Source organism: Numenius arquata, chromosome 9 (genome assembly GCF_964106895.1).
Source record: "Numenius arquata chromosome 9, bNumArq3.hap1.1, whole genome shotgun sequence".
NCBI classification, from domain to species: domain Eukaryota; kingdom Metazoa; phylum Chordata; class Aves; order Charadriiformes; family Scolopacidae; genus Numenius; species Numenius arquata.
The window spans coordinates 55,497,340-55,508,298 of record NC_133584.1 but is presented as its reverse complement, the minus strand read 5'-3'; the positions used below and the strand labels follow the sequence as shown (position 1 = coordinate 55,508,298).

Below are 10,959 nucleotides of genomic sequence, written 5' to 3'. Positions count from 1 at the left end.
GGGTTTTCTAAGGCCAAAACCAGGCTGGATGGGGCTTTGAGCAACCTGCTCTTGTGGAGGTGTCCCTGCCCAGGGCAGGGGGGTTTGAACTCGATGATCTTTAAGGTCCCTTCCAGCTCTAGCCACTCTATGATTCTGATTAGCAATAGCATCATTCAAACGTGTGAACCTGCCTCACTCACTTACTCAAGGCAAAATAGGATCTTCAGCCCAGGCTCCATGGGGTAAAAGGGTAGAAAAGACTTCTGCAGTGATTGTTGGGGCATTTCAGAATTAATTTAAATGACTCAAGGGCTCGTAAACAACCCCACAGATCTCTGCTTCCTCACCTCACTGGCAGATCTTCTGCTGGTGCAATAAGAAGCCTCTTTCTAACACTTCAGAGCATCACAGTGAGCCAGCTCTTGTGTGGCTGTTTCCTCATCCAAGGCTGGGACTGGAACTAGTCAGTTCTCAGGGACACATATTTTCTTTGTTGCAAACAAGACACCTCATCCTTCCCAGCATGGCTGGCTGCTGCAGACCTGCAGTTGAACAGGGGCTGTCACTGCAAGGCTGGTTGGCCATCACTGCTCCAAGGATGGCTGTGACTGACTCCTTTGCTACCCTGGATCTCCTGGCCTTGGGGACAGCACAAGCTAAACGATTTGGGAGATGCTCGCAGCAGTGTTGGACCGGGGACAACCAGGACCTTCTCCTGAGAGTACTGTTTTGAGTGATTGCTCCTGCCAGGCAGCAAGTGGAAAAAATCCTGCAAGCTCTCATTTGGCCCACAGGCTGGTTCATTTATGGCCTTGTAACACTGGCAAGGACCTTGCCTTTTAAGATCCACCCAAAGATGTCCCTTCATTGCCAGACAGCTCAGCATCACATCCTGACTTCGCATACAGTTGAGACCCATGCTTTGCTAAACTGGAAGGTGTGGTGAAACATTGGAGGCCAAATGGCTGCAGAGATAAGATGTGGAGGGACTGTGGTGTCTACAGGGACTCGTACTTTACAGTTTATGTAATGCCTGTTCTAACTCAGTATTGATGATTCTGCAGCAGGTCAATTTTGCACAAACTAATTCCAGTGTGGGTTAGGCCAAATGGCCGTCCAAAGGCAAGTTTTGGTTGGAATAATGTGTGAAGGTCTGATTTTCAAGTTTCCACCGGCCATGCAGTTCAAAGAGATTCTGGATTTTCAAATATTTCTTAATGTCTGTGTTCTAGTTCTAGTACTATATCTGCATCTTCAAGCAAAAAGAAATTGCTTTCAATATAAATAATACATTTGATTGATGCTCGTTTATTGTCTGCAGTCATCATCACCTTCCCACACCAAACTGTTACACGACTGTAACTGTGGGCAACAGTCTCCCATCCTGGTTCATCCCAAAGTCCTGGGAACAGGTTCCCCACTGGTAAACATAGGCCTGATTCCCCTACAACCAAATGGGGCTGGACTACCCAATAGGAGCATTTGATATTGGCCTCAAATCTAAATCTTCATGATTCCATCTCTCATATTTTACATTAAGTTTTGTAACATTTTTGTGCGCTATAAATGTTTTGCAGGCTCTCTCATAGCCTTCTGCTTAAGACAGGAGTCCTGCCTTTGAAGGTACACGGGCTTGGAAATAACTGATTCCACAAATGTAGCATTAGAGCAATAATTTATATAAAACCTTTCATCCTGCCTGGCACATGATGGTTTATAGTCACTGCAGAGTTGACTCTCTGAGACCTCCAAGTGTGATTTTCCTCTGAGAGGAGACCCAAACATACAAACTTTACACAAGAGACTCCTCGCATACTTAACACTACTGTGCATTAAACAAAGGCAGTCCACTCTGTGGTAGAGGGGAGCAACCATCTCTGTCTTACCACATTACATAGCAAGGGAAGGACAATTATAGTTAAGGAAATAAAGCTTCCTTTTCTTCAAGAAAGTGCCACATGGAGCTTTCAGTACATTCCATCTGAAAGAAGACTACGCAGGAATCATCATGGTCTTCATTCTATCTAAGCCAAAAATGAAGATCTGAACTGGACCTTCTCAGCTGTGAATCTTTGGTTCCAGAAAATCTTAAATAGAAAGTGGAGAGCACTATACCCTATGGCCTTTCCAGGCTCTATTAAGAAGGCAGGAGAGAAGCTATGAGGTACTTGTGTATCTACACAGGCTTTTGGAATCAGAGACTTGATAGCAGAAATACTAAAACCACCGGAAAACAGCTGTGTATAGCACTGCAATTCATGGCTCAGTACTGCATAGTGCTAAGCACCCTCTTAAAGGCCGAGAATTCTTCACTCCCAATGTCTTTTCCAGCACTCGAAGGCCTTCAGGTCCTCCCAAGTTTGAAACATCTTGTCATCTCTTCTGGGATTGGCAGCCCCTGCAAAATTCCCCTTCTCAAAGCTTCCCTGCCTTACACATTAATGAGAAATTATTACTCCAGAAGAATGAATCAAGGCACAGTTTAGTCAAAGTGAAGCAGCCCACTTCTTGGTGTCTCACAGGTGCTTTTTGTATGTGTCTTGGAAAGGGCAGAGGTCCTTTCAGAGTTACGTGATTTAGCACTTGCAGTGCCTCAGTTAAGCAAAGAATATGACTTGGAAGTGTTTTCGGAGGAAGAACTGGATGGCTCTGAAGATGATACTCTGTATTTTCCTGCAAAACAAAGGACAGTGGTTAGACATAAGGACAGATAACATGGGACATGTTGGCACTGCAAAATAAGGACAGTTAGACCTGTCCTGATGACCCAGGTGGCTTTGACTTGGTCTGCAGCCCTGATACGAGCTGGATTACAGCAATACCAGCAATCACAGAAATCAATGTGTTTGGTGACAGGGGCAGGATATGTCATCTTGAACTGACGATCATGCTACAGGGTAGCAATTTACACAAGTGGAGGGACTCAGTTGTCTTCCTTGAGCATGGGTACACATCTAGAACACGTGTTCTTGAGAAGAATCCCAGCTCCCTTCCTCATGTGACCATGACGGCTCTAAACTAAGACCCAGGTGCACAGAACCCAAGAGTGCTAATAATGTGGGAGGTTCAGGTGGCAGCAGCATGAGAAGCAAGTTGTGGGCAAGTCTCATTCTTATGGGTGGTCCCATTCTCAGTGTATCTGGCTAGTGTGCTTGTGTAAACTTACTGTAGCACAGTCGGAGACCAACTTCTTCTTCTATTATCTGACTAATGAACAGATTTTAAAAAGCAGTTGCTTGCCTACATTAAGCTCCTTCATCTCCCACTTTGACCAAATGTCGCCATCTTCTCTGAGTGATGGTTGGATGCAAAGATTGCACATTTGGGAATGAAATTACTCATATTTTCAGCAGTGCTTCTTGCAAAATGCAGTCATAAGTGAACCGGTGACATCCATAAAATGACTGCCAGAGAGCTTTTGAAGAGATAAAACTCCAAGGTGAAGAGTACATGAACAGTAAATGAACTGAGGAGCACTGTGTCATGATATCATTAAGCCCAAAACAAAGGTCAGGTAGTGGGTTTTAGAACTGGTGAAACATGCCACCATCCAATACTTGGTTTAGTGTTGACAATTATGCTGTTAGCATTATACTACAATCATGAGCAATTATTCTAGTGATTGCAATGAGTTATTACAGTTCCTTCATACTAGAAGATGAAATACTATCTATGGATGGATGGATAGACAAAGAGATTGATAGACACCAGGACAGACAGAACCTGGGAGTGAGAACTCAGGCAAAACCTTGTTTGTACTTCAGTAGGAGAGATCTATTGTCACATACCTGTTTTCCCACATAAGTTGTTAAAGGTTCTTGAAAATGGATAGCTCATAGCAAGCATTGGTGTCACCAGGATCAGGGAGGATGACTGTAAAAGAGAAAATTACTTTTTGTCAAAAGCCTAGAACTTCCTTTCTAGCCACACTGAGGGGAGGAAAAAGGTTAGAATAAAATATTGTTCAGTAGTACAAGCAGGCAATCCCCAGAGGGACAAGTTAGATGTTTGTGAGGCAACAAATTCACCTATTTGCATGTTTATGATGGCGATGAAGGAGATAAACTTTAAAATATACTACAGGACACAAACAGCCTGTCTCTAACTGTTGGCCAGGCAACGTGGCTTAGGCTCCCGAGCCTGTCATGTCAGACAGCACAGAGTTCTGGTCCCTTATCTGAGTGAATATATCCATTAAGGTAGCCAAAAATCTAAGATTTACATGCTTGGGTATGGTCGTTGAAGGCCAATAGTTTAAGATAGTCAGGTGCAAATTTAACTTGACACGCTAGAGGGCATTGGAACACAACTCTGCAGTCCAGACGGTCAGGAAGAAACTTTTTGCTAGTGAAATGAGGTTTCTTTTTCACTTCTGGAGTGGTCTGAGAGTTTAATGGGATTCCTCCACAAGATGTGCTTCAGAGGCTGAAGAGTCCTCTGTCATTCTAGCACAGCAATCATCCCACCTCTTTGGTGCTTGCTCTGCTCTGCATCCTTCTAATTGGGCTATATCTTTTTTGAATTTAATTAAGCTCAGTTGTCCCCATGCCAGTATTTTCCTGTGGCTTAAATGACTCTGCCTCCCTTTAGGCATTTTGGATGAAAGGCCTATGGTGCCATGAGGCGTGTGGAGGTGAGGGACGCAAGGAGAGAGGAACCAGGAGCTGCTAAAGATTAGATGGTGTGAAGGGAGGAGATACGTGGCTGGCACAAGACAGCCTAGCTCCATTGCTTCCTAGTAGCTTGTAGCAGCTGAGTCCTATTTTACCCTTTTCAAACAGCCACTGAGCATTTTTAATTGGAGTCTTTATCTCTGGAGCACAACTTGAAATGGAAGAAATTCCATTTAATCATAAGAGAAAGTTTGGGGTTTTTTATGGTGACAGTAGTAAAACAGCACAACTTTTTGTCCAAAGAGTCCGAAGTGGATTCTCCAGCTTTAGAGGTATTGAAAACCTGATGGGACAACATTCTAAGCAACCTGCTCTAGTGTACCTTGCTTTGAGCAGTGGGTTTGGACTAGATGATTTCTGGAGGTTTTTTCCAACCTCAACTGTTCCATGATACTGTTTACATCTCTGTTCACCAGGAGCACTGTCTGCATTTCTGTTCTAATTGTATTTCTCAAGAGTCATTTTCCTGAGGCACTGAGAAAACTTTATTTTTTGTTTTAAAGACGGTAATGGAACCGGTTTCACCTTTAATGCAAATGCCTGTCCTGAGTGGAGGGACTTCCAGATGCCCATTCAAGCTGTGCAGAGATGAGTGCAAGAGTCACTGGGCCAGAAGAAGTCTCTGCAGAAGGAAGAGAAGCCTTCCAGGATCTTCCATAAGGATTCTGTCCCAGTTTGCACCATTATTTCTTTTTTTTTTTAGGCTCTGAATATTTTGGGTTAAATGCAGGGATTTGCTGAGTATGGGACCCAAGTCTCTCCTCTTCTAGGAGCATGTCCAGGCCACATGGTTCCAGAACCACATTCTTTTATGCTCTATCTTTTGTCATTGAAGTCTGAGTCTTTGCTGCACATACATAGACACGATTTTGACAAATGATTCATACTTCCTCCCATTTTCTGTTCCCAGCATAAAGCGCAGGCTAACCTGTCTCCTTGTCTCAGGAGTTCAATTTGTGATATCTCCATCCTTTCCTACTCGTAGCTGAGAGGCATCTTCCTCAAGAAGTCCCCTTTGCATTTCTCTTAGATTGTGAATAAATAATGGTGCCACTGAAATTTTCTGTTTTCTGGCTTAAAGTTTCAATTACATTTTGTGGTTTGTTTCTTGTGGAATTTAGAGAAAATGTCCACCAAACTTCTTCTCATTTTTTACCAATTATAGGTGAAATAATGAACTCTGAAAAAGGACGTATATTCATATTTATGTTGTCTTCTCTTTCTCTGACTAGTTCTAATAAATAATTCAGAATATAAAGTGCATTTGACTTAAAAGACACTTGGAGAACGTTAGGCTATTAAGCAGTAACTCTGAGATACATTCTTAGGTCAAGGTTCTAACCTTTGTTTGCTGTGAACTCCATTTGGACATCGAATTCCTCTTCAGCAGGGCTTCTTGTATCTATTTGTTAAAAAAAAAATTATCAATCAGTAAATAGAGCAATTATGTTCAAATTCTAACAGTATTTTCACATAAGGTAAGAAATAGTTTGAATTCTTACCTTCTTGTCCCAGAGAGTCCCAAACACCAAAATGAATAATCCCTAGGAGACAGATAATTACATGCATTTTGATGATAGCAACCTTTTAATTGTAGTACCCCACAGTTATCTCAAACATTGTCCGTATTGACTATTTAAACTTTGAACTCTTTGATAAGAGGCATTTTTCTAACTGTGTCTTAATCAATTGCTGGTGTGGTAGGAGTTCTCCAGGCCTGGTCTATTTAAACTGTGTGCATATCTGGTCTGCAAAAGTGACAGAGAGAGTTTGCTAGCACTAAACATATTTGGAAGAAGGGACCTTTGTGCATGGAAGGCATACCCTGCTTATGCTCCCCAGATAAGCTAGCAGGCTCACAATATAAAAGGCCTGTTTGGTCTGAAGCATACAATTTTGAGGCCATTCTTAAGAGACCAAGTGTACATAACTATTGTTTCCTTAAGAGATCTCCATTGTATTGGGATCCTACTGGGCAGCTAAATATTGTTGTTGGAAAAATCATACTAACTGAAAACTCTCAATCCTGTGTTTTTTGCTTAGTTCTTCTCTTTATTATTAGTGCTTCTTAGCTGTTCTTGATGACTTTCATGTTGTTCATACTCTCCCATCACTTGAACCCACAAAAGCATAGTGTGATGCCTCCAGATGCACTGTAAATGAGACCGGACATGCTGAAGCTTGCCCACATGTGAGAACCCTCGGAATCATTATGAAGCCCTCCCGGACCAACAATTGGACCGGGACCTAACACCACCTGAACATAATAGGGCTATTTTCCTGATCTTCAGGAATGAAGTTCTTCCCAAATCTACTGGCAAAGCTGGGCATTATCTATATGTCAGCTTTATTGATAAGACACATCTGTTAAGGCAGCTGAGGATATGAAATACAGCTGCATTCCTGGAATGGGTTTCCAAAGAGCCTTTTGGTAATAAGGATGTGCAAGGCAACCCCGAGCTTTCCCAGGCTGTTTTTATTCCCCCTCCAAGCACAGCACTGCAAGAATGTCACCACATGTTAAATGGTCATAGAGGAAACAAAACCATACATATGTGTTACTCACCTGCAAAGCGTTGAGCAGGGCAAAGAGGATGTGGAAAGCTCGATGGCTGTTTTTGATGATGGTGGCAAGGCCAAATCCCCAGGTGAGGCCTAGCAGTGGTGTTAAGATGGCCACACTTTTGCCAATTTGAAACAAAGACTTCCTCTCCTGCCTGTTTGACCTATCCCCAATAGTTGGCCTCAGTATTTTTATTATAACAACTGCAGTGATGAACAAATTCATGACCACAATGGTCAGGGCAGGTACGACGAAGGCCAAGAGAGCTTTGCTGTCCTCCCAGTTGAGCCAGCAGACATCTTTTCTGGTGTAATTGTTCTTTGGCAGTGTGACAGCAAGGGTGATGACTGCAATGACAAAGGGGCATCCATATCCCAGACAGAATGCCACTGCTTTCTGAGTGGTCTTGCTTGTATTATGCAAGATGAAGACCAGTCTGTAGAAAAGAATGAGGCCCAGGCTGAGCATCCAGAAAAAGACACACAGGTAGAATAAATGGATGAAGAAGGTGGCCACAAAACAGATACCTTTGCTCATCTGTTGTTTTTGGTCATTGATAGAGGCAGTGACAATGAACCAAATGTCGGCAATCAGGAGTGATGTAGCTATGTTGAGTATACAGACATGGCGCATATAGGAGGTGGTGTTGTTCGTCACGTACTTCCAGACTAAGGATTCAATTATAATGCAGGTCACCAAACTCAAGATTGAAATGGCCAGGCCAATGTAGGTAATGTAATCTTCAGTGTTTATCTGGTAGATTATATCAGGTGACATCAGAATGGAGAATGATGTCAAGTGATTGCAGGAGCAATGGACATAATTATCTTCTCCCTGTGTGGCTGTGCAACCCTTAGTATCCCAGCCACCTCCAAGTTCATTGAGTTTGAAGTTCCAAAAGACACACTGGGGTGTCTTTAGAGATAAGTTTTTCTTTTCAAAGATCATATTAATTTTGAACTTCTGGCTTCTGTTGCTGCTCACAGTTGTTGTTATGAGTAAGCCATTCACACGCTGGGTCTTGTTCTGGGGCAAAATATCTCCAAGTTTTGAGTACATCACACTGACAATAGTTGAATTTTTGGTTAGAGTCTGAACTTCAGTATTATCAATGAACACATCAACTGTGAGGTTCTTTGTACTGCGGAAGGTCTTATTATAATCTGTGCTATTTTCTGTGACAGCTATACCGTGTAGTTGAAGGGTTTGTACAGAGACGGAAGGGATGGTATTATTAACTGGCTGGAGGTTCAGGGTAAAATTTTCTATCGACTTCATCAATGAAGAACTTTTGGGTCCCTTCCCTTCATTCAGGTTTTTCCAAACTTGACATGTGGAATTTTCAACAATAAAGTCCACTATGGAAAGGAAATTCTGAAATAACAACAGAAAAATGCTGTTACTGAAATCCCATACAAATCATTGTTGTTTCTGATGGTTCTAGAACTGCCTTTTGAAAAAGCCCAGCATTTTCTTATTTTCTCAATCTATGTGAAACCTTCAGTTGTTAGCCTTCTTAATGCTCTATTTTGAAATTAAGGTTTCCAAAAGTGGAGCTGTGTGGCTTTTTTTTTTTTAACATATTCCATAGTATTTTTTTCTTCTCCAGCCTTCTTTCCCTTCTTTCTCAGCCTTTGTGCTAGCTTTGGTTTCTCACTCTCTCTCATGAAGTGTTCTCCAGCTACAAAACATCAAGTCTTTGTGTGCTTTTCTGCTCAGAAGAGCAGTCCTTTTCCTCTGTAACCTCATAATCAGAGTTCCCAAGTATTTCTAAGATATGTTTTGCCATTCATTTGTTGTTAACATCTAATTGTTAATCGATCCTTATTTCAAACTCTTTTTTTTTTTTCTATTTCTGCTCCTACTCAAAGAATCATGGAATCACAGAATGGTTTTAACATTTAAAGATCATCTAGTCCAACCTCCCTTCCATGGGCAGGGACATCCAAACTGACTTTGACCTCTTCCAGCGATGGAGCATCCACAACTTCTCTGGGCAACCTGTTCCAGTGTCTCACAACCCTCACAGTAAAGAATTTCTTCTTTATGTCCAATCTAAATCTACCCTCTTTCAGTTTAAAACAGTTGCCCCTTGTCCTGTCACTACAGGTTCTAGTAAAAAAGTCTATCTCCATCTTTCTTATAAGCCCCCTTTAAGTAATGAAAGGCTGCAGTAAGGTCTCCCTGGAGCCTTCTCTTCTCCAAGCTGAACAACCTCAATTCTCTTAGTCTGTCCTCATAGGAGAGATGTTCCAGCTTTCCTCTGGACCCACTTTCTTGTGCTGGGGACCCCAGAGGTGGATGCTGTACTGCAGGTGGGGTCTTACCAGAGTGGAGTAGAGCAGCAGAATCCCCTCCCTCGACCTGCTGGTCGCATTGCTTTTGATGCAGCCCAGGATACAGTTGGCTTTCTGAGCTGCAAGCACACATTGTGGCTTGTGTGTCTAATCTTTCATATGTCTAATCTTTCATCCATCGTTCCTTGTTCTTTCTTCTAACTTAGATTGCTAGAGACATTTAGGGATCCCTGGAAAATTTCTAGTTGCTAAGCGTACAGCACTCTTTCATGTATAGGCTCCTTGTCTTCATCATTTTGACTTTTCATAAACTCTTCTGTATCTTTGCTGTCTTTTCATCTCTGCTGTCATTTCTTCTCATTCCCTTAATACTTTTCTGCTCCTGACCCTAACTAGCTGTGAATTTTATTCAGAGAGGATGTCATCCTCTATGACAAAAGGGGCTGAAGGGCTTAATAAGTATAGGTAAGACTTAAAACCTTACTTGAATAGTGGTCTTGTTTGCCTCTGCTGGGATAACAGAGACCATACCCAGGATGGTAACAACTGCACCTACGTCTGCAGAGCTGTTTATTGGGGTTTGCTGCACTCTCATCTCATTCGTAAGATGTTCAAGGTAGGCAGGTAGGATTTTATTTCTCTCTGGATCATTGACCAAGGACTGGAACAGAAGATAACAATTCATCACATATGTGCCATTTCCCTGGAGCTTGATCATCCTTCATAATGGCTGAGGGGAGCATGCTAAACAGGGCCCAGGTCTGAGGTTGGGCAGCGGCCCAGAGCCGTCCCTACTGCATCGTTGTTGGTGTACTCGGTAACATGGTTTGGGCTAGTGCCAACTAGCGTTCACCAAGGCAATGCCCAAGCACGGTTCGGGGAACACCCCAGGACAGCCACTTCTCCCGCTGGACGCTATGAATAAGGTCACCTTGCCTGGGGGAGAGAGCGTTCATGTGTATGGGTGTTAGCCACGCAGTGCCACGTAGCCTCTGGGCCAGAGAAGGGGAGCTAGCCTCTTTCACTGACTTCTGTAGAGATAGCCAGTCGTTTCTTATATCTTTTAAAAGATAGTTGTAATTATATCTTTGATTTTTGAATGCTTTTGAATGCTTTGAATGCTTAGATTATGTTAAGCAAAAAAACTACCCAACAAAAATTGTTGCTGTCTCCTACCGCCCCCACCCTCAACCTCTAGAAAACTCATAAATGTTACCTCGGCTCGACTCAGCAGGTTGTTTATTGCTGCGGACAGGCAGTCATTTCTTTGAAGCTTCCATGATTTGTTAGAGCACTTGTAAGTTTCATTGCCTCGGGTAAAACCATCTGTGCATTGTAACTCACAGCATGGCTTTACTAATATGTCCCCTTCCATTCCAATCCCAGAGGTGTCTGAGCAGGAAACTTTATTATCTGTATGGACGAAAAGCACAGAGGTAGAAAA

The 10,959-nt window shown here is 42.6% G+C and overlaps 1 protein-coding gene across 1 annotated transcript in view; it reads right to left on the bottom strand.

The window, feature by feature from the left end:
* Nucleotides 1-1,271: 1,271 nt before the first annotated feature.
* The window catches only part of ADGRF5 (adhesion G protein-coupled receptor F5), a 44,106-nt gene continuing 34,418 nt past the window's right edge, over nucleotides 1,272-10,959 (bottom strand). Inside the window, exons 16-22 of the mRNA XM_074153103.1 lie at nucleotides 10,732-10,928; nucleotides 10,000-10,176; nucleotides 7,222-8,592; nucleotides 6,158-6,199; nucleotides 5,998-6,057; nucleotides 3,771-3,855; nucleotides 1,272-2,655 (exon numbers count right to left, since the gene is read on the bottom strand). Coding sequence (XP_074009204.1) covers nucleotides 2,576-2,655; nucleotides 3,771-3,855; nucleotides 5,998-6,057; nucleotides 6,158-6,199; nucleotides 7,222-8,592; nucleotides 10,000-10,176; nucleotides 10,732-10,928 — 2,012 coding nt within the window. The 3' untranslated portion in view covers nucleotides 1,272-2,575. The remainder of the gene's footprint in view (nucleotides 2,656-3,770; nucleotides 3,856-5,997; nucleotides 6,058-6,157; nucleotides 6,200-7,221; nucleotides 8,593-9,999; nucleotides 10,177-10,731; nucleotides 10,929-10,959) is intronic.